The sequence below is a fragment of the Cheilinus undulatus genome, linkage group 14 (genome assembly GCF_018320785.1).
Source record: "Cheilinus undulatus linkage group 14, ASM1832078v1, whole genome shotgun sequence".
Lineage (NCBI taxonomy): Eukaryota > Metazoa > Chordata > Actinopteri > Labriformes > Labridae > Cheilinus > Cheilinus undulatus.
In genome coordinates, this window is record NC_054878.1 from 2588388 (window position 1) to 2612166 (window position 23779).

The window sequence follows — 23779 nt, forward strand, 5'->3', positions numbered from 1 at the left end:
CCCTGCGGAGAGGACGGGGCGGTTACTGAGAGATCTTCAGACCCTGTACCTTCACTAACACTCTCTGTCTGTGTGAGGTCTGGTTCATACTTCTGGATCAAATCTACGCCGTCATGAGCCTCACATGCATCTGTGCCGCTCTGCAGCCCCAGAGCTACACAAAGCTGCGGCGTATGCTACAGTGTGAATTTGATGCACAGGTATAAACAAGACTGAAGAGTGTGAGAGCACAGTGACATTGCTATAATATTCTGTAATGACTACAATCATTTATTAACAGGCTCTTTCTGTGATGGGTTTCACTGCTTTTGTTTTGTTGTGGGACATCCTGTTGTGTGTTTTTAGTCAAAGTGTAAATGCAGTAAAATCACAGAGCTCTGATGTTTTCACACATTCATTAAACTCCTGATGACTCTGGGTTACTGTGTGGATGAGCCGGCTGTGTTAGCATAGCCGCTAATCCTGATGAGAGGCTGTTTGAGTATTTATCTGAACTGTCTGGTAGCTCTAACAGTAATGCTGTTTTCTGTACTAGTGTTTACTAGTAAAGCTTAGTGTTACTAGTTTTACTAGTTAGCCAAAAATGCCCACTAGTACAGATAAACATCACCACTAGTGCGACTAGTAAGCCCTAGAAATGCTAATCAATGGGTGGGGAATATATGAATTAAGCATTCCTATTGACTCTCCAGTTCAAAATGAAAAATAACAACCAATCAGGATGCAGTATTTGGTCATAATCCTGCCTTTTCCTACTAGTAATACTGGTGAAACTCAGAAAGTCCCTGGTAAAGTTCCAGTGCTTTCCAGTGGCGAGTAGCACTGGTGGAAACGCTGATGCTTACAAGTAGTAAGATTACACATTTAGGTTCCTATTAGTGATATAAATATAACTGACATGCCTTTTAGACACTGTTGGTCCTACTATAATGCTTGATAAAGCTCCTAGTCAGAGCACCAGTGGGCTTGTTCCTCTTACCAGTTAGGCTAGTAAATGTTACTAGGCCTACTTGTACTAAAAACAGTCTGACTAGTAGTAGTAGACTGTCTCAGCTCTTCTCCTACTGCTGCAGTCAGAAACAGTCTGCTGGTCACACTAGGTTATTTTTACTGTTGTTGGTAGTGTTAGTAAGCATTTTTGGCCGAACTGGTACTGATCGTTGGAGCACTAATCGAGCTACCTGATGGTTGATGTCACTGATATCAAAGAAATGCTCTAACAGCGTCTCGGACATCCCGAACATTCACAGACATGTTCTGGTTTTGTTTTCCATGTGTTTAAAAAACCATGTGATGTTTGAAAAGTTTGTCACTCTGACATTCGTCAGGTTACTGAAACCCTCAGACATGGCCGCTTCTTCTCTTTTTGTCGTTCTCTTCTCGACACTCTGTGTCTCTAAACTTCACTCAGATGTGTATGTGTTCAGAGTCAAGTTTTCATGTAAAGATTTATTAAGCCTTTAAATAAAGTTGGGTTTATCTCTCATCTGCCTTCCTTCTTTTTTCCTTCAGTCTCCTGAAAGTGTGGTAACATGTACAGCAGTGGACCTGTGTGTTAAAGAGCAAATAGCAGCACTGAGATTTTCTATGATGGAGAAAATGTCTTCTTTTTTGCTCCCGACTGGCTTTGACGCCCCTCCCAAACACTTTCAATGGGCCCGTCCCCAGATGAATGGGACATACCCCACACAATGGATATTTGAGACCGTCTATCTGGTGAGTCTGCTCAGGAGTCTGCAGTTCTGGTTTTATCATAGAAATGAGCTTAGTGAGCTTAGTTAATGAAGTGTGCCTGGGAAAACTATATGAGGAAAAAGTCAAAGATGATTTCTACATCTCTGTTCTGCTTCATCGTTCGTTCTGTGTTAAGTCCAAACGGCACCATTACTCGGTCAAAACACTTTGCTATGGTTGACAAACTCAGTCAGGAGGCGGTGGTGGGTCCTAACCGGACCAGTGGAGAACCATGGATTTAAAAGGATTTTGAGTTTTATAGAATTTTAAATGAGATGAAGTAATCTTTGTTTTCTATTTTAGTTTCCACATATTTATCCTGACAAACATCGGCATGTTTCCTCCTGTGGTACCAGCTTATGTCTCCAGGACTCGGGTCTTTTTTGGTACCAGATCTCTGTTACCGTAAATACTCTGATAGTACCTCCTTACCTGCCATTACAGCATGGCTGTGCTTTTGTACTAAGGCCTGAGTGCTCAAAATAATATTAGTTTCTGAACAATTTAAAGAAAACAGGTTACTGAGAAAACATATTAAAAAGACATTTAATATTGAAAATAATCAAATAGTTTGTTTTCTTTGTTAAAACTGAACCTAGAGTCCACCTAGAGCTGGAATAGTTCCTAAATGTTTTTTATCAATCAGAAAGCATGTATGGAATATGAAACTTAACAGAAACGAAGCTTAAATATTCACAGTTTACATCCTTAAACGAATAAATGTGTTTCTTCACTCTAACTCAAACTGGATGAAAACAAATAAATCCTATTATTAAAACAGTACATATTACATTTATTATTATTATTATTGTTATTATTTTGCTACAGCTGCTCTAGATGCAGAAAAGATCACCGTGTGTTTCTTCATTTTACATCACTTCACTCTGCACCATGTGACACATGTTCAGACAAATCCCATCTTTTTATGAAGATCACCAGGATGACCATCTGGGTTTTTTTGATTCTGACCCACAATCCTTTGAAACAGCAGTGACACCTCTTTATAACGTCTGAGACGGGTGGTTGAAGTCCAACGGCTTAAAGTTATCAAAATGTTCAACACTGATATTTTGTTAAATAATTTTTAAAATTATTTTTCTTTTTTTTTTTAAGATATCCTGATGATTGTCTCAAAACTATGGTGGCCCTGAAAGTCTATTTCAAAACCTTTCACTTGATGCAAAATATCCAGTGAAATGCAAAGGTGTTTTTAGAATGCAAAAATATTACTCAAAAGTGACGGTCTGTTTTTGTTTGAATATTTTTACATTTCACAAAAATTGCATTGAAAAAAGGTTAATTGAATATTTTTTCCATTCTCTTTACTTCTGATTTTTGTTTCACAAAATATTTTTGTATTTTAAATAAATGTAATTCATATCTCAAATATCTCTGTACTTAATTTTTTTTTTTCCCACATTTTTCATCCAAGAAATACATTTTTTTTTTGTTTTTTGAAAGTATTTTTTCTTTTTTGTAAAATTATTCTTTAATCATTTTATTCACTCTAAATTTTAAAATAAATAAAAAATTTCATTCTAACCTTTTTGTTGCATTTCATTAAATATACTTATAATACGTGTGTTTAGTTGAATGTTTTAGTTGAATGTTTAAAAAAATATCAGATGTTGGTCCATATTTTTAACCTAAAAGAGAGAGCACTCTCTGATTTACACAGACTGGCAACGTCCCACCAATTTCTAGAGTCATGCATGAATGCTTTTTTAAAGATGATTGTTTTATTATTATAAATAGCCTATTGTTGGTTTGATTTTTAGTAGCATAGAATCATTTTATTATTCTATTGGTGAAGTTTATCCCTTTTGGGCTTTTTGCCTTTAAAGATAGAACAGACCAGTGCGTTGAGGCCTCTAGTGCCTGCTTATCGGTGTCTGCTGTACCAACTGAGCTAAACTGGTTCCCCCATTTATCCCTATTAGTTTTGAAATTGTACATAAATGTAGATGTTTAATTAAATTTATATACATAAAAAGAGCAGATGTTGACTACCAGAGGGCTTTTTCTCTGATGAATCTCATCAAATGACACAAAAGGATTCTTTATATTTAAGGATTTAAATAAAAAAACTTTAACTGTTGACATGTTATTTTTTCATCAAAGAATCATATAACACAAAAAGGAGAACTTTCATCATTTTCATCTCTTACATTGAGAATAAATTAAACATTTCTTTGGTTTTTCTTTTTTAAAGTGAGAGAAATTCAACAGAAGGCAGAAATAAAACTTAAAAACATTAGTTTCATATAAAAATATTTGTCAGTGGTTTGAAAAATCATCCGTTCGTGCTAACTGTAGTAACACCTTCCCTTCCTTATTGTTACAGGTACAAACATGTTAACACATGCAGAAAGTACAGAAGCCCAGGGAGGACAAGCATCCATACATTTCAGTACAGTGGCCCTGAAAGTCAACATGAAAGACATTTTGGTTAAAGCAAAAAAAAAAAAAAAAAAAAAAAAATCCTGAAATAAAAAAAAATTCCATAACAAGACACAAAGAGGAAAAAAAACATAAAATTTTCACACATACAGAAGAGGGTTAGGGCAAGTAAAAACAGAGAATTCCTAGTTAAAACCAAAATTCTGAGGAAAAGTGTCCAAATTTTGGCCTTTACTCCGTATTAAAAAGTTGTTGGATATAAAAAAAAAAGATTAAAGAAAAAAATAAAACGTAAAAATAATTAAGAAAAACAAATTAGTCACACAAAAGCATTTTACAAAACATTACTCATGATTTACATAGCTCAAAATGAAAAACATTTCTTAAAATTCTTTTGCATTTCACAAAATGTTTTTTATTAAAAACAATAAAATGAGATGAAATAAATCATCTTAATGTAACGTTCCACAAATGAAGAAGGTACCAGGATAATCTTTTTTTCTGTTCTTTTTATGAAATGCAGAAATCTGACCTTTATTTTTTCAGTGGCCATTTTCCTCTTGTGAATGAATATTCTTGTGTTTCACAGCAATTACTCACAAATGGCCTTTTCAAATTCAGGAAATGTTGCATAGAATGTTTGAGTTACATCTAAAAATTTTTTTGTAATTTTGTAAATGTTTTATGCAGTCAGTGAAACCTCAGGGCCGCCATATTTTGTTAGAATAATGTACGATAAATCAGGTCAGCTCAGGTATAGGAACATATGCTAGTGCCACACTCTGCCCCATCAGCCTTGGTCCTGTGCTGCTCTGGCCCCCTGGAAGTGTTAATTTCGTCGACTAAAACTAGGAATAAAAATGTTCATCGACTGCCTTTTTTCCATGACAAAAGCTAGACTAAAACTAACAAAAATAAATCTGTGATGACTTAAACTGACAAAACTAAGTTTAGTTTTCATCAAGATGACTAAAACTAGACTAAAATGTAATTTAATTTTCGCTGGACATTCAAAATCTGATATTTCTCCATTGTGGGGAAATCTGTCAAAAAACAATGCATCTATAGCTCTTCTGCCTCTCAGCTGTAGAGGGTAAGCAAACCTGAAGCAGACCCCAGGTTTGGCAGGGTGTGTAGAACACACTACCATGATTTGGTACCAGATTTAGGCAAGAAAATAAATGCTTGGACTAAAAGTAAAAAGTACAATGTGAGGACTTTTTATGGACTTAAACTAGACTAAAATTTTTTAAGTTTTCGTCAACTAAAACTAGACTAAAACTAAAAAGGACAGAAACGACTTAAATGTGCCAAAAACTAAAATGCATTTCATTTAAAGACTAAAACTAAGACTAAAATTGAAAACAGATTGCCCCCTGGTGGCCATCCTCTAGGCCTGCTTAGGCCCATGCCTATGGATCAGGCCTGGGAAAGTGTGCCTGGTGCCCATAGAATATCAAGCAGCTGACCCTTCCCATCCTCGTTCTCCTGAGAACATCAACATTAGACACGGAGCCCCTTCAGACTCTGAAGGTCCTTAAACTACATCACAGGTAAATGCCTACAAGAGTTTTGGTTCAACCTGAGCCGTCTGTCCGAGGAAAAAACTGTGTTATTATATTGTCAGAGGGAGTAAAAATTAAACTGTATGAATGCCTGTCTTCATTGGGCTTCTGAAAAACAAACTTAAAGTTACGGAATAATTTAATGTCTACACTGAACAGAAGACAGAACTTTACTAAAAAGTGCACATGCTGATTTTTAACTTCCCTTCTTTGGCTGCAGAAAAATCCTCCAGTCAATAAAGATTAAAAACAAGTCCATTTTTACAAAGTGGTTAAATGAGCACAATAAATATTAATTAATGAGACTTTAAAAGTTGATTTGTTTCTGCAGCTCTACATGAGGATGTTCAGATAAGATCAGAACAATGGGGCATCTTTAAACTGAGCCCATCACAATAAGTCTCTCAATGAAGGACCCATCCGACGCGATCTTCGGTGTTCCCCTGGTAAACAAAAAATATGGTGTTGTTTATGTCCATCCAGCCTTGCTCTGAGTGATGGGAACAGTGGCTCCTCGTACAGCCGGTGCTTCTGCTCCTCATCTGGTTCCATTTTGGCTTTTGTTTAACCGCCAAAATGGAGAAAAGGAAACCGTCTTTCAAACAAAAGCATTTGAACAAAAGCAACCGGCTCCTCCGTCAGTGGCACATCGCGACTCCCTCTAACTTGTTCTGAATTGTCATTCCAATCTGACCAGTACCAGTATTTACTATCTAGTTTATTAGAGTGTCCTTTGTCAGTATGCATTTGGCAACATGAGGGGGAAAAGCTGTTAAAAAGGCACAGCTAGCCTCTCAGCGGGCATATATACCAACAAGCTTTCCCTTCTGTTGACGTTCAATTGTTGGCAACTTTTGGAACGGTTGGTGAAACTTGAAAGGACTGAGGGTTTATTTGGCAAAAATGAGGGGAAAAGCCCCCAACATCTCCAGCTTCACCAACATTCTGTCCTCTGTCTTTGATGATGTCATCCTTTCATGTCTAAAAATCATGCAATCCTTGCCTTTAAAGATGCCATTTAGCTCATAAAACATTCCATCCTGCCTTTTGCACACAGGCCAGTCTAGACCCCCAGTAGCCATTCCAATCTAACCGGTCCTTTAAAGGTTTATTATCTTGATGGTAGTCTACAGTGTCACTGGGAGTCCATGGGTGTCACTGAGAGTCTATGGTGTCGCTTGGGGTCTATGGGTGTCTGGGGGTCCATGGGTGTCACTGGGAGTCTATGGTGTCGCTGGGGGTCTATGGGTGTCTGGGGGTCCATGGGTGTCACTGGGAGTCTATGGTGTCACTGGGGGTCTATAGGTGTCTAGGGGTCCATGGGTGTCACTGGGAGTCTATGGGTGTCACTGGGCACCACCGGGCCCCTTGGCTGTCTTTCCGTTCCTCACTTTGCTTCACTGAGTGCCCCAGCTGTACCTACAGACTGGGTGTACCGGTCTGAGATGCTCCTCCTCAGCTCATCGATGTCTCTCCTCAGCTGGCTGACCTCCAGCAGCTTGAAGCGGAGCTCCTCCTCCTCGGCCCGCCTGCTGTCGCTCTCCTCCGCCGACACGCTTAGAGCTGCACGCAAACATCGGACAGAGATAATCAAGTCACTGAGATTTAACCACAGAGCCCACAGTTCCTGCTCACTCTATCACAGACTGTTAACTTCACAAGTAGCAGCACACAGCTGAAATTCACGGCTGCATGAGACACTGCTGTGACACTACAGGATTATGGGCAATGTAGTGCTGTTGCCTGTGACTGCAAATTAACCATGCTCTTTCTAGAATTAGGAGAATAATAAACAAACCCACAGTATGTCTTCTACATCAGGAGCTCCCAAACTTTTCAGCACGACATGTTTCCACACTCCTCTCGTGTAACAGCAACATCTCTGATAGATGGAGCGTAAATTTCAGCTGTGGGCTGCTACAAAAATTATCTTCAAAATTCAGCAGCAGTAGACGATCTCAACCTGTAGAGGGCAGTCACTATACTCATTTAACACCAATGTAGAATTTAAATATTTCCTACTAAAATGCCAAGATCTGGACCCTAACTGATCAACAGCACTACTAAATCTACTGGTTTAGAAGTTTTCATCTGAAGAAGGTGTTCTGAGGGTTTAGTCAGTCTTCAGTAAGGAAATATTCAGGTGTGCAGGGGAAATAAGAGATGGTGTAACTGGTGTTAAACGCCACACGTACATTTCATGCCTAGCAGCAGACTCAGGTTTGGCTCTTTCCCCTGGGCTCTCTGGCTCAGGATGCTGCAGAGCGTTTGCAGGTCCAGCAGACACAGAGACATCTCCTTCAGCAGACGGCCCACTTCAGGAGCCTCCATGCAAGCTACAGGACGCTCTGATGGACACGCCTCCTCCTCCAACTCCACCTGCTGATTGGTTGACAAAGACACTGGTCTGAGAGTAGCTAGTGACACTTCGCTTGTTTAATTAGGGCATATTTAACCCATGGCACAACCAATGAATGCCCTAGTTTCTACTTTACATACTTTAAATTACAACCTCAATTCCAAAAAAGGTGGGGCGTGGTGTAAAAAGCAAATAAAAACAATGAATCAAATCTCTTAAACCCACAAATTTTGAGATGTGCTGCTGCCATCAAATTCAAGATGAGCTAATAGTTTTCATGAAATGATAAAATGTCTCAGTTTAACATCTGATATGTTGTTTATGAGCTATTGTGAATCAAATTTGGGTTTATGAGATACGACAGTCATTGACTTCTGTGTTTTTTTGTTTTGTTTTTTTATACATTTTACACAGTGCCCCAACTATTTTGGAACTGGGGCTGTAAAATGTAAATCTGTACTTGTCCAGTGAGAGTAGTTTATATGAAGTGTAATGAGATATAGTTGATCAGAAATAACAGAAACAGACTTGGTGCATCAGCCAGGTGAGACACTTCCTGTCCTGATACCTGTGGGGGGGCTCTGTTAGGGGGTTCCATGCCACCGTCCTGATCAGGGGGAGGAGTCTGTTGTAGAAGAGGCACACCTCTTTTGTTCTGCAGTCTGCTGCTGGTGGCCTACAGACCAAAAAGACATCAAAATGAGAGTCGTTACGATAAAACCCGCCCTCACCTGGTGTCTCCACCAACGGCTTTGCAGATAAACTTTAGTGAGGGTCTGCCATTGGGCCTGATTCACAAACCCTTCAAGTGAATTTAATCTTTTAACCCAACGCCCAGGGGTCCATCCAAAAAGTCCAAAAATATACCTCCCAGGTCCTTTCCTATCCACTTTCCCTTAACCCGGTGAAAATGTTACAGTTAAGGAATGGTGGGAGTGAGAGGAGAGGAGAGGAGAGGAGAGGAAAGGAGAGGAGAGGAGAGGAGAGGAAAACAGAGGTGATAAATATAATAATCACAATATGGCAACATGCCAACTTTTTGAATTGGTTGTGATTTTTAAATCTTCATCACATTAACTTTAATATTTCAAAATAGTGAAACAAATGCAGTTTGAAATACTGACTGATGGACTGTTTTACTGTTTTGATGAAAAACGAAAATAAAAAGGAATAGTTATACTTGTCCTATCTGTAATCTTCCTGTTCCTCCCTGTTTCCTTCCATTTACCATTTAAATTATACGTTTGACAGTGGATTTTATTGTTTAAATTGGTGCTGGTAACATTATGGTCATATCAATCGCTTGTTCTGATGAGCAGTCAACAGCTGCTTCACTTTAAAAGAAGCCGACGCAAAGAATTGTGGGTTGTCTTCTCATCTCTCCTTTAGTAAAGGATGCTCCAGAGTTTCCTAGGCTAAAGGAGAGAATAAAGGAAGCATCGAAGCTCATTTTCATTATCATATTATTTAGAGAATTCAAACGGCCTTTATCATGGCCACACTAAAATATTTCCGGGTCGTTTCACTCTGTTAGGAGCCTTCCAAAGAAAAAAGGACTATTCGAATGAACCTAGAATGAATGACCTGCTGAGTCAGGTCTTACTGAGGCGAGACCAGAGTCCCCCCAGGCAACTCTTTAACACACACTTGGAACAGGCTAGCGAGTGTGCGTGATTACCTCATTAGAATGGTCGCATCCATAAACCTGCCAGCAGCGGATATCGGCATGGTCTAAAATGCTGTCATATCATCATCTAATCATATTATATAGAATAGTATGATTATAGAATCATAGACATCATATAATATAATCCTATGATAGATGATAACTTCTGCCCGTCCTGCTACGTTTTGATGTCATAAAATTTTGTTGCTAGCATCTTTATGGTGGAAACTGGACTTTTAAAAGTATATTCTGGCGCTCGACGACCCAGCTTCCTCCTGATGTGCTATTTTTGTATTATTTATTCTTTTTGAATAAAAGGAAAACGAGGCACATAGGATTGTGGGTAATTTCTCTGAGTGGAGAACACATGTGTGCATCCTTGGAAATTCTCTGTTTGAAGGACTCAGTCCTGGGAAAAAAAATCGGAGGGTCGTCGACATCAGAACAGTCCTCCGACTGCTGTCAATGACGTAGTGTCCTTCAAAAAGAGACGTTCCAGGATCCTTCCTTAGCTTTGAGTTTTACTTCTCTGCAAACAAGCCTCAGAACACTAGGGGGCGCTCTAACACACATCTGAGTGACATGATGGTTAAAAAGATTAATTTTTAATTTACCAGCACTCAAATATGCTATATAGAGAAAAAAAAATAACATTTAATTTTAAATCATATTTTACGGCATTTTCACGAATCAAATAGCATTTTAAATGATTTAATATTCACAAACACATGATAAATGTAGTCTACCTTTGATTTAAGCATGCAGTGTTTGATCTGAAAACGTTAAATTCTGAATATAAACGTTAATTTAAAACAGAAACCAGCCTTCACACACAGGGACTTAAACTTGTATAAACCAGTCTCCATCATACAACTGCACACAGTTTTAGAGTTAAAGCACCTTTACTTTAAATCTTATTTAGAAAAATGGCTACCTCCTTAACTGACCTTTTCTTGATTTTCATCCTGAATCCTGCTCACGTCCCAGTCTTTAGGATTGTTACTCTGATCAATCTTTTACTCTTGGGTTTCATGAACCCTCACATTTCATCACAGTCACTTTTATTTTGACAATAAAAACTTTATATCTAGTTTATTCCCACCAGAGCAAAGCCTCATTTCCTCCTCTGGAAGGGCCACTGTGTTGGCTGATTTGTTGTTTTCATGAAGCTGCTCTTATTTTAAAGAATTAAAACTGTTTAGTTCACTCAGAGCGAGGGAGAAGGAGAGAAGACAAAACGTACCGTTAGCTTGGACGTCAGCTTCTCGATCTGTTCTTTCTGATGTTTGATCAGCTGGAGGAGAAAACACATCACATGTTAGAGGGTTCTCCTACTCTGTCTTCATTGGTGTATTCATAGTGACCTCATTAGAATGGACACGCCCCCTGGTGAGCAAGAAATGCTTCCTGCTGCAGCATTTTAAAGCGAAGATGTCTCTGCTGACACCTGAGTGTTTTAGCCATTTATTTTTATTTTTAAAGAGCAAGTTGGTGTTTACATCAGCAAATATCCAATACTGTGCATTCTTACATCTTTTTAATTTTTTTTTCCTTTTTTTCTACATTTATCATGGAGGGTAAAACTGTGTTGTTTTGAAGCTACTGCCATGCAGCACAGCTCCATGCAACCGTCAGTTCCAGCTACTGTCCTGAGCTCTTTGGGCTTCTACCCTGGTCATGTGACCGACAGCTCTGATTTCAGGGTTACTGATTGGTTGTGTGCTTACCCTGCTGCTGTGGTCCTGCTGCTGTAGAAGTTCACAGTTCTCCACCTCCAGCCACCTCAGGTCGTGAACGGGCAAACGGACGCCATCATCCAAACACTGCTGCACCTTCTGCTGAAGACTGAGACAGAGATTTTTCAAGTGGTTAAAGGTGACCATATGAGGGCAAAGGGGAGGTGCTGGAAAGTGAGGGCTCCACCCTCTAGGCCAGGGTGTCAAACTCAAGGCCCAGGGGCCAAATCCGGCCCACGGTGCAGTTTTACCCGGCCTGCAAGATCATATCAAATCTTAATTAGAACTGGCTCACCAGAATGAGGTCTGCAGATTTCCTCCAGTATAGAAGGGTAAATTTAACCTTGAAGATTTAAAAATAATCCTTGTTAAGTTATAAAATCTGAAAAAGTAGAGAGAAGAAATAATTAGATAAAAAGTCAGGAATGAGGGGAAGAAATGAATTTGTGTTTTCATTTCATATTTTCATTTTGCATCCCAAGATTATGACTGAAACTTAAGATATTGACTTTTTATTTCATATTTTGACCTTTTAAATCAATAATTTTGATCATTTTTCTCATATTGTGACCTTTTAGATTCACAATTTTTACATTTTGAATTTTATCTTGACATTTTAAACTCCTAACTTCGACTTTTAATCCCATATTTTCACTTTTTAAACTCCTGATGGAGAATCTCATATTTTGACCTTTTAGAGTCACAATTTTGAATTTTATCTTCTATTTTGACATTTGAAATTCTTGATTTTGTATTTTATTTCATATCTTTACCTTCAAACTCATGATTTTAACTCCCTATCTCATATATTTGCCTTTTAAATCTTTATTTTTACTGTTAATTTTGTATTTTGACCTTTAGGACTCATAAAGTTGAATTTTATCTCAGATTTTGAGCCTTTAAACTCATTTATGTATCTATTAAGCATTTATTTGACAATGACTCACAGTAACATTGATGCTGTGATATCTAATAATTTTGACTGTTTTTTAAATCTTAAAATCCTTTTTCATCACTGTTTAATTTCCCCTATAATTCATTACCTGTGAAAACACGGTTGACAGTTGTCAGTTAAATCTTGACCCTGTTAGGCCCTCAGGTTAGACCGAAATTCAGATTTCGGCCCCTGCTGTGATTGAGTTTGACACCCCTGCTCTTGACCAAATATGGTCACATCCTCAGACATTAACAGTCATTTCCTCAGACCTTCTTTAATATTCAGTCAAACAGCACATTACAGGAGCTTTCATTTTCACTGTTACCAGTCTTATGTCACTGTAACGAGCAATCAGAGGAGCAGCTGAACCAAGCAGTTATCAGAGCAGAGAGGACTGGACTATCTGCCACTGCTAGGTGGATCTATACTGGAGCCACATACTGAGAGGGATGGAGAGGAATCTTTCAGATGGGAACAATACAATCTGTACAGTTTAATGTGAACTAGTAGAGTTAGTCCAACAGCCAGCCAGGGGAACATGTGAACTTTCCAGATCATCAAACTAATCCTATGAGAAAAAGTCGCCCCTCCTTGTCTAATCACGAATTAAAAGTTAAGATCAGTTTCACTCTCCACACCCCGGCCTGATTACCATCTACAGAAATTTAAGAACAGATGAGAAACAAAGTCACTGACATCTATCAGTCTATAAAGGCTTATAGAGACATTTCTAAGGCTTTGGTACTTCAGTCAACCATGGTGAGAGCCATTATCCACAAATGGAGAAAACTGTGAACAGTGGTGAACCTTCCCTGGAGTGGCCGGCCTACCAACATGACTCCAAGAGTGCATGAACAACTCATCCAGGAGGTCCCAAAAGAACCCAGAGCCCTCAGTAAAGACTGATTGTCTTCATTTTAAATTAAATTAATTTAAATTAATTAAATAAACCTTTAAACACCAGTGTAGTGAGGTGTTGTACCCGTGAACAGAGGCGATGAGCTCCGTCTCTCTCCTCGCCTGCAACTCGATCTTCATGTTCTTCTCCTCCAACAGAGCACAGCTCTCCTGAAGGCTGCTCTCCAGTCGACTCATCGTCCTCTCCAGATGTTTGGCTTTCTGCTGCACCTGCTCCTGCTGAGCACACGGACACAGGAACAGAAGACAACAGTTTTAGAGACCACAGACATACAGACACTTTCAGCTGACCTTTGACATTATAATCCTCCCGACGCACAAAATAGACGATCCAGTCGCACTGTGAGACCACACAGCTGCTGTTAGTAGTTGAAACTCCACAGACACCAGATGCAACAGAAACATGTGATCAAATGTGACTTCAGAAGGAAAATGAACATGGAGACATCAGTGTCATCAGCTGCCTGCCCTGGTGTTCAGGTTCACTGCCATGACTGTGGGCTGTAAAAGTAAGCCACATCCAGTGGATGACACTTCCAGGTATGCTTAGTTTGCCAGTCCCAGTCAGGAGGCTCCGCCCCCGTTAACCCTTTGGTACCCCTTGTGCCAAAAATGCACACTTAGATGATATATTTTTTTTAAAAACTTTGTCCTCTTTCACAAGTAATATTATCATGTGTTGTATTTTTTGTTCATTTTTGCACAATTTTCAAAATTCTGTCCCAGCCACAACAATCAGCCCAACATAAATACACCTTTTTTATACCGTTAATATCCCAGGTGTGCAAAAAATGTGCATTGAAACCCATTCAAACCACTTCTTTTTATCCATATGCCATTAAGGCATGAATCATGCATTTTCTGGTTCCTCTGCTTCATTTGAGAGTTGGGGCTTTACATTTGCACCTGGACCATTTTTTACCCTGTGACATCACTTTTACTATAAATGGCTGAGGGCAGGAAACACATGTTTTTTTCCACCAGATGTCAGTGTTATACAGCCCTTTGCTCCCCTTTTCACTAACTCTCTGAGGTTTTGTTTAAGTGCAGATCAATGTGTGAGTCTGTGAGTGTGTCTGTGCAATAATCAAAAAATAAGTTATCCAATATTCATGTACTAACTTGCAAAAAAATCTAATCTAAAAATGCAGTGGCATCATCAGTGAAACATGGCATTTAAAGGGTTAAAAAAATTCAAATGAATGAGTATTTGACATTTATGATTAAGGCTTACATTCAATGAGAAAAATATAATTCAATAACGGTAAAACAATTTTGAAATGTATGATATTTATAACATGATATAAAGGTGTGCATTTTTTGCGCAGAAGGGTGAAAAACATGAGTGTTTTAGAATAATGGACCTCACAAAAAAATAATAACGAATTTTAACCAATGTTGCTACTAATCAATGATATTTGCCAGGCTGCAATCATCCATAAAAAAGTTATTCACTTTCAGTGTAGTATCTTGAAAAAAATCAATTTGTGTTTTTTTTTTCATCAAAAAATGTTGTTTACATTACAGACATGGCAATTAAAGGGTTAAAAGATATGACAATTATTGAGTATTTGGTATTTTTGTTAATGGCACAAGTTCATGAAACAAGGAAAAAATTAAAAAATTAAAAATAAACTAATATAACTTTTTTATTTACAGTAATAACCCCCCTGTGCATTTTTTGCACAGTAGGAGGAAAATGAGAGATGTAGATGTTTACCTGTTTGGCCTGCTGTGTCACCTCGTCCAGCGTTGGCAAGTCAGAGAGATATTTCTCCAGCGTTTCTATTCGCTGTTGTTTCTCCTGGTTCTGCTCGCTCTCTCTCTGGCATTTCTTCTTCAGACTGCTGATGTAACGATCCCTCGTCTTTACCTGTGTAAGAAAAAAAACATACAACATGCTACTTTCATCATGTTAAAGCAACATCTGCAGATGTTAAAACAAACCAAATCATTTTCACGGTTGGACCAGAGATCATTTACAAATGTGACAAAGGTATGGAGTCAGTATTGTTGCAAGATCAGATTTTAACACTTTGAGACCAGGACGTTTTGATTATGGGCTCAGGATGATTCTGCTTGTTTGCCAGATGACACTCTGATTTTTCTCTGTACCTACAAAGCTTTCTCTGATCTCTAAATGAATTTCTCTTAAGAACTGACCAACAGGAAGCAGGCAGAGGATGGACCAATCACTTTCACTCTGCTCCTGGTTGCCGTGTCGTTCTCCAGGAGACATCTACTTTGATCTCACTGGGAAAAACAATTAAAAATAATGATCTAACAGTAGTTTGTGAAAAATCTGAAAAAAGATAGTAAAAATAGCTGAATGGTTTGTCTACTTTTTAAAGCCAAAATGAAGTCTATAGGAGGTTGGAGTTGGACGTCAACTGAGATGATGTGTGTGTGGGTGTGGGTGTGTGTGTGTGGGGGGGGGGGGGGGGTGTGACAGAATGTTGGGACTCTCTTAAGCCAGGAACACACTGTGCTATTTCAGCCACAAATTTTGAGTCGCACAACTCACTTTGAAGTCGGGCCGACTTTCAGTTGGATTGGGCGCCGTTTGTCATGCTGTGTACAGGGGGTTACGACGGCCAACCACGGCCGACTATAACATGACGATCTTCTCCTGCCTGGCTGGCTGGATTTCTGACATGTTTGACATTTTGGTCGTACAACTACAGACACTTTACACTGAGAGCAAAAACAAGAGCAGAATAACTTTGGGGGATTTTTTCCTCTAAAATGTCAGACAACGCTCAAAATTACCATGGCAACAGCTGGAATGACTTTCTGATGCCCACACAGCCCTGCTATGATTAAGGAAATACAAGAGCAGGAAATATTCCTACCCACGGACCTGCAGCTGACAGGGATGGTGATGTTGTTTGTGTGTTTTTGGATAGAGACAGAAAGCGGGAGATAGAGGGGAGGTATGACTGGAAAAACTTTTTTTTTTAAAAAGGAAACTCCGCAGATTTCTGTCACAGACCGTCCCGACTTCACTTGCACAGTATGAGCACTCTGGTCAGGCATGAACATCGGACCATGTAGTGTGAGCACATAAATCGCGTGCAATGGTCATACGTGATTCAGACGCACAGTATGAATTGAAATTCTGACCAGATTGTCGTAGGATTGTGTAAATCGCACAGTATATACCCGGCTTTAGTGAGTTTAGAGTAAACTGCAGACAGCACAGTAACAGCGGGCAACATGATTGGTCCATCTTTCCTGTTTCTTATTGGTTTGTTCAAGAACAGAAATAGGTTGTTGAGTACTCAGAGAAAGTTTTGTACGCAAGTTCAGAGCATCAGGTCACAAACAAACAGAGTCAACCTGAATGAAGGGAGAATGGTTCAAAACACGTGAGTAAAGATGTGGAGCACATATAGAGAAAATCAAAGAACAAGGAGGCAGTGAAGGGCACCAAGGCTGGTTTGAATGGAAAGTTTTAGGAGAAACCTAAAATCAATAAGTCCTGCTCTACAAAGGCTGAAATGCAACCTTGAGTTTTGCAGCAATACTGACTCCATACACAGCCTGTGTGATTGTGTGCTCTGACCTTCTCCTCCAGCTTTCTGATGTCCTCTGTGTATTTTTGGGTGATTTGTTTGAAGAACTCGTTCAGGTGAAGAACTTCAAGTTCGGCCACAGCCAGCTTCCTGCCCAGCTCCTCGTCACAGCACAGCCTATCAGACGGCTGCTGACAAGTCGGTCTCAGCGACGGCTCCTATTGGACAAACAGGACTTGTTTTATCTCTTTTACCCTTAAATTAAAATTTTCTAAAGGTTTGTATGTTTAAATTGTGGACGTGTTACCTTTATGCTCAGGATGTGGGCATGTTCAAGCCAGCTCCTCTGGCTGTGGAGGACCTGCTGCGCTCTGAGCTCGTTCTCTCTGATCCGAGCGTGGAGCTGCAGGATCTGCTGCTTCTGTCTGAAACACACAGTCGTCTGTAAACATCGGCTAAACCATTGGTTCCCAACCTGGGGTCCGGGACCCCCTAAGGGGGGCGCCAAAGATCTTCGGGGGGGGCGTGTGGCTTTGTCTGCTTTAAGGCTGCCAAAATTAGATTTGCAAATATTGACTAAAACCATGATAAAGCAGTTATTAAGTAGTTTATACAAAGGTCTTTGGTAGGAAAAGCATGCTAAAGCATGGTTAGGGTTTAAACAGTGAATCACTTAAACTCTATGTTGATTTTTGATGACACTGTGCCACTTTTTCTTCTCTCTTGGGTCCTTGGGGGCTCCGCTTTTCTTAGGTTAATGTAGGGGGGGCTCCAAGGAAACATGGTTGGGAAACACTGAGCTAAACAGTCAGTGTGGCTCTGTTTCAGGAAGAATGCTTCCCCATTTAAACCCTCTATTAACACTCCAGGATAAACTTAAATCAATATTTTAATGCATGACCCAAGCCAGCCGGCTAAAATAAAACAATGACTACAAAACATTACATTCAGTGCAGGAGCAGGATGAAAAAAACAAGAGACAAAGACAGGCTCACTCAAACTCAAACTCAGTGCTCAGGCTTTAGTTTTTAAATCAAACTCTGGCTTTAGTTAGGCTTTAAATCAAACTCTGGCTTTAGTTAGGCTTTAAATCAAACTCTGGCTTTAGTTTAACTTTCATGTATTAATGTTAGACCTCAAACACATCTTCATTTTTGTGGTTATACTGGTAGCTGCTCTAAAAACACCATCGCTGGTTTCAGGCCAAACCTGGTATCTCCTTTTTTCATTATCATCTTTTTTTTCAATAAATCAGTGATACTGGTCCCTCTTTAGATATGTGAGTGGGTTAGAACAAATTTTAAAGCAATCAGAGTGTCAAAAAGATGATATGATCAATCAGTGTTACATTATTTGGAGAAAAAAGTGTTTCATTCTCTGAAAAGTGGTGAGTTTGGAGAGAGGAGGTTTTGGCCCTGCGCCAGCGCCACGTTTGTTTGTTTAGTTGTTTGTTTAGTTGCTTGTTTGTTTGTTTACTACTTTGTTTCATTGCTTGTTTGTTAAGATGTTTGATTAGATGTTTGTTTATTTGCTTGTTTGTTTAGTTGTTTATCTGCTTGTTTGTTTGTTTAGTTGTTTGCTTGTTTGAATAGTTGCTTGTTTGCTTAGATGTTTGTTTTGTTGCTTGTTTGTTTGTTTAGTTGTTTTATTTGTTTTTTTTTTTGCCTGTTTGTTTTTGTTTGTTTAGCTGTTTTTTGTTTGTTTGATTATTTTTTTTGTTTAGTTGTTTATTTGCTTGTTTGTTTGTGTGTTTAGTTGTTTGTTTAGTTGCTTGTTTGTTTGGTGGCTTGTTTGTTTGTTTGTATCGTCTGTGTGTAGTACCGGTCTATCTCCAGCTCTCTCTGTCTCAGCAGTCCTTCTTTTAACTTCACCAGAGTGTTGACGGGAAGAGAGCTCTGCATCAGCGTCTGCAAACACAGGTTCATCAACACATTTTCATTTTCAAGTTGATATGAGAGTCACATCATTCTGTCCCATACACACACAAACGTCTAAGCCCTGTAACTCTAACTCAGTTCCTCCTACAGACTTAAGTTTTGCTTTAAAAAGTGGAAAAATAATTCAGCTATTTATGCTGAATTCACTTTTTTCTAATCTATACAGATTTCTAACAATTTGCCGTTGAACGGTCTTTATTTCTCAGACTGTTACTGTGTGTGTGTATGTGACGGAATGTTGGGAACATGATAAGTCATGCTCTAGAGACCTTAAAATGTTCACTTGCGTTTGGTACAATAATGACTCCATTGTTACACCCCTCACCTGATTAAGCCCTGCTTCCTGTTGCCATGGCGACAGGCAGTCTCCAGCCCCAGCTCCACCCTCTTTGGGTCTGTACTCCATCTGCTCAGTCAGCCACATTTGAGTCCGGACTGCCGGCTGAATTGGGGAGCTCCTGTCAGCCTGGTGACCCAGCAGGGAGTCTCCCTGCATGGGTAAGCTGAGGGCGTATGCTCCTCCTCCTCCTCGGGACAGTTTAGTCTCTGCTAAAGCACTGTAGCTCATGTCCAGGCTGCTGTGTTTGGCTGGCGAGGTCAGAGTGGAGGAAATGGACCGCTCTGTTTCCAGACCAGTTGACCTGCTGCCATGGAGGTAGCGGTATCCGGGAGCGGCGCCCGGTGAGCGCAGCAGCAAGGTCCGGCTGAGGGAGGAGGATGATAATGGGAGATAAAGGTCCACAGTTGAACCTCGAGGCTCCTTTCTGTAGCCAGACAGCACGCCTCTGTCCAGGGAGCCTCTTGGGTCGGGTTTGTGTGAGTCCGCTGAAGGCCGGGCAGAGCTCTTATCGGTGCTAGAGGACAGCTTAGTGAGAGACGACCACTTCCTGATGGGTCTCTGCTCTTTCATGTCCAGGTAACTTGGGGTACTCAGAGGAGACGTGGCTGGTGTAAGGACCTGGTTGGACCTGCTCCAGCGACCAGAGCTGCAGGGGGACACTGAAGAGGGGGAAGGCAGGACACGGACACTAGGGACGCCATCATCATCAGGACCCAGAGGGGTGTGGGACAGCGGCTGGAAAGACAAAGGGGTGGTGCTGGAACTGGAGTCATCTGTGAGGGGGCAGAGCCAGGAGAGAGACACCTAGACATTATAATCTCCATCTTCTGAAGGTCACATATCATACTTTAATAAATATGTTTGAGATTAAAGACAAAGATGTTTGATATCTTAATAGATATTAAAATCAAAGGTAAAATATGGCAGATCTTATAAAATCTTTAATAATAGAGATAAAGATGTTAGAGACCTAAAAGATAATAAAGAATAAACAAATATTTTGAAATGAAATCTTAACCAGGAAAATGTCCCACCCTCCATGCTGTCGGAGCAGTAGGTGCCGATCCCTGTGTCCCCACTGTCTGACACAGTGCTGTGTCTGCGGCCCCCCAGGATAATGTTTCCAGGAGCCTGGGGGTCTCTGTGCCAGCCCGGTTCATGCCCAAGGATCCAACCTGAGGAGCCACTGCTGCTGGAGCCTAAATACAGAAGGTTTTGTTATTTTATTGTCATATGTCATTTTTTATATCCAGTAGCGTTCTGTTGGCCGGGTTCTTCACCAGTCAAAGCTTTATGGGAGAGTGGCAAAGAGAAAACACTGTTGAAGAAAACTCAGATTCAGTCTGGACTAGAGTTCACCAAAAGGAATGAGGGAGACTCCATGGTCAGGTGGAAGAAAGTTCTTTGGTCTGATGAGACCAAAACGGAGCTTTTTAACCATCAGACAAGAAGCCAAACATTGACACCAGCACAAACACACCATCCCCACTGTGGAGCATGGTGGTGGCAGCATCATGCTGTGAAGATGCTTCTCAGCAGCATCGTGCTGTGGGGATGCCTCTCAGCAGCTGGCCCTAGAAGGCTTGTAAAGGTAGAGGGTAAAATGATTTTGGAAAAATATAGGAAAACCCTGGAGGACGATCTTATTCAGTCTGTAAGAAAACTAAAGCTCGGGAGTAGATTTTTTTTCCAGCAAGACAATGAGCAGAAGCGTACAGAGAAAGCTACACAGAAATGGTTTAAGCCATGGGTGTCAAACTCAAGGCCCTGGGGCCAAATCCGGCCCGTGGTACAGTTATACCTGGCCCGCAGGATCATATCATATTCTTATTATAACTGGCCCTAAAATATGAGGTCTGCAGGTTTCCTTCAGTAAAAACATGGAAACTTAACCTTGATTATATCAAATATCCTTAAGTAATAAAAATGTGAAAAATATAAAGAGTTAAAATAAGTAGATAAAAAAATGTGGGAAATTGATTTGTGTTATTATTTGGACTTTTCTCTTATGTTTTGATCTTCTGAATTTATTATTTTGACTTTTTATCCCATATTTTGACCTTTTACATTTATTATTTGGAATTTCAGCAGATATTTAGGCTTTTTCAAGTTATTATTTTGATTTTTATCTCATATTTTGACATTGTCACAATTTAATATTTTAAATTTTGTCTTATATTTTGGCTTTCTCTATTTATAATTGACTTTTATCTCATATTTTGACCTTTACAATTTATATTTTTGACTTTTTATCTCATATTTTCACCTTTTATGTTAACAATTTTAAATTTCAAGTTATATTTTGACCTTAAAAACATCATTGTGACTTTCTTTTTTATATATTTGCCTTTTAAAAGCATGATCTTAACATCTAATTTTGTGTTTTGACCTTTTGCACTGTTAATTTTGACTTTTTATCTCAGATTTTGAGCCTTTTAACTAATCATTGTCCTTTTTAAATCTTAAAATCGTTTATCACCAGTTCTTATTATTCCCCCAAAATGTATTATCGGCAAAAATGAGGGTGACAGTTTGGTTTAATGTGGACCCTGTTAGGCCCTCAGATTAGACCTTAGTCTAGAATCCAGCCCCTTCTGTGACTGAGTTTGACACCCCTGGTTTAAGCCTATGTAACCTGACTGAGACCCATCCACACAGACTCAGCGCTGTGATTGCTGCCAAAGGGGACTCTACTTAAGGGATGAATTTTTATGCAGTAGCTTATTTTACATTACAGATTTTTATTTAATTGACATTACTTTGTAGAAATCTGTTTTCACTTGGACATTCAAGTGTTTTTGGTCATTTTCGTTGTCAAAAGGTCCAATTAAATTGACTATGATTGATTTATAAAATTGGCCCTGTATATTGTCCCATATTGTACTATTATATTTAAACCAACTGTATCTAACTGTATTACGTCGTATCATACAGAATAACAGAATCAAAAAGGTAGAACCATGTCTAAATAGAAATTATATCATGTTGTGTCCTATTGTATCACCTTTGTAATATATCAGATAACATCCCATAATAGTATATGGTACCCAGATTTTACAGTATTTCATCTTATCATTTCACACATACTGAACTGTATCACATTTATTGTAATTGTTTGTATAATACTAACTGACACCTCCTGTATTGTTTACTACATCTGTTGAGGTTAACCTCTTTGTGCTGTAGTGTAATAATATTTCTGTTGATGGATTATTGGTGCTGCTCTATTTGTTTGCTCAGATTTACCTGGAGTTAAAACACCTGGAAGATGGAGAACCACTTGGCTGTTTAGTCAAAAGATGTAGTACTGTAGCACAGATTCACATCCGATCCGTGCTAGCTTCTGATGATGTTATGGTTTCAACAGTTACCGAGCTAACTGGTGACTTTCAGCCGACCGCGTCAGTGCTCGTCGTGGTTACAAATAAAATACCTCGCTAACGTATCTAATTTTAGTGTATTTTGACAACAAAAACATATCAGGGAAACATTTCAACATTATGAATAAAATAATAATAAATTAAGATGCAAACTTCTCACTGCGACAAACAGAGACCCTCCAGTTCACTAGGTAACACGGTCGCTGTTAGCAACGGAACACCGGTCTTTAAACCTGAATCATTCCTTCAGCTAGGTTACATCTTCATCATGATATTCAGCGTTAATCTCAGACTTTTTCTGACCTTTAACCTCACCTTTATTCTCACCTGTTTTAGTGGACTCGTATCCATCGTCGCCGTCACTTTTGGACCACATTGCGGCCGATGACGGTGGACTTTAAGGGGGGAAAAACGGCAGCTCGAGCGGGGGGGGAGAGAGAGAAAAACAAGGCCAAAGTCTGGAGGACACGGGTACCGGATAATTTCTGGAGACAAATAAAACAACGAAAGACATTCCTGAATAATGCTCGCCGTCTAGCTTATTCTCGGGGAGAAATAACGGTTTCCAGCGTAAATCTAGCCTGTGACGTTGATCAGGCGTCGACGTCCCTGGTCGTCGAGTGACGTCAGCAGACTCCTCCGCCGCAGAGATGGGCAGTCCGTTTAACTGGAGGGAGTTGATTCTTTGGACCAGCTCAGTAGAAAGAGTCATTTACTGCTCAGCTTCAAACACCTTAGGCCAGCGATTCCAAAAGTGAGGCCCATGGATCCTACGGGTAGAACCGTGAAGATTCGTTTATGAAACAGGTTTAAAAAGGTGAGCAGGTACTATTCATGGGGAAGAAGACCGTTAGGTTTCAACAGTTGAATGGAAATCAACACTAGCTTCCCAAAAATATGGTTTTGAAAGAAGAAATCAAAAGATCTAAATTTCTCTGACTGTCAGTTTGCTCTCTGATGCTGGGTCAGCTGGTGGAGATTAACAGATCAGTGCCTTTGTTTGGCCAATGGTGCCCAGCAGCAAAATAAGTTCAGGAAACACAGGTTTAGGGGAATAATTAGGTATCTTACACTGAGGAACGCTAATATTTGCTGTTAGCATGAGTGGTTAGTGTCAGAAAGCAGAAAAGCCCTGGTGTACCACTTTAACTGGTATTGGATTAACTGGTGACGGTCCAAGCAGACGTTCTGGTGGCGTGACAACTTTTGTTTATCTTCCAAGTTAAATGTAATTATGCTGCTCACTTCCCTATGATAAGAATCAGTAGTGCTGCAGAGACATTAGTGGGGGG

The 23779-nt window shown here is 39.6% G+C and overlaps 2 protein-coding genes across 3 annotated transcripts in view; one reads left to right on the forward strand and one right to left on the reverse strand.

The window, feature by feature from the left end:
* The window catches only part of LOC121521899 (oocyte zinc finger protein XlCOF6-like), a 310080-nt gene that overhangs the window by 240167 nt on the left and 46134 nt on the right, over positions 1 to 23779 (forward strand). The window lies entirely within an intron of this gene.
* cep85l (centrosomal protein 85, like) lies at positions 5408 to 23090 on the reverse strand. 2 transcript variants are annotated; one of them, XM_041806099.1, is made up of 13 exons: positions 22815 to 23090; positions 20142 to 20306; positions 19093 to 19880; positions 18652 to 18737; positions 17138 to 17255; positions 16881 to 17048; positions 15036 to 15188; positions 13380 to 13531; positions 11452 to 11569; positions 10968 to 11018; positions 8627 to 8734; positions 7895 to 8081; positions 5408 to 7262 (listed from the first exon to the last, which is right to left on the reverse strand). In XM_041806099.1, the coding sequence occupies exons 1-13, from the start codon at positions 22861 to 22863 to the stop codon at positions 7087 to 7089; spliced, it is 2319 nt and encodes a 772-aa protein (XP_041662033.1). In that variant the 5' UTR covers positions 22864 to 23090; the 3' UTR covers positions 5408 to 7086. The 2 variants fall into 2 exon arrangements, with proteins under 2 accessions (XP_041662033.1, XP_041662031.1); XM_041806097.1 differs by having other exon boundaries at positions 13380 to 13534.

Bases quoted from the DNA above. Each gene is read 5' to 3' on its own strand.
- cep85l (XM_041806097.1), bottom strand. From the start codon at position 22,863: ATGTGGTCCAAAAGTGACGGCGACGATGGATACGAGTCCACTAAAACA. The intron at 19,881-20,141 runs GTGGGACATTTT...GCCCCCTCACAG, and splicing joins CTGCTCCGACAGCATGGAGG to ATGACTCCAGTTCCAGCACC. The intron at 8,082-8,626 runs GTATCAGGACAG...TCAACCAATCAG, and splicing joins CTAACAGAGCCCCCCCACAG to CAGGTGGAGTTGGAGGAGGA.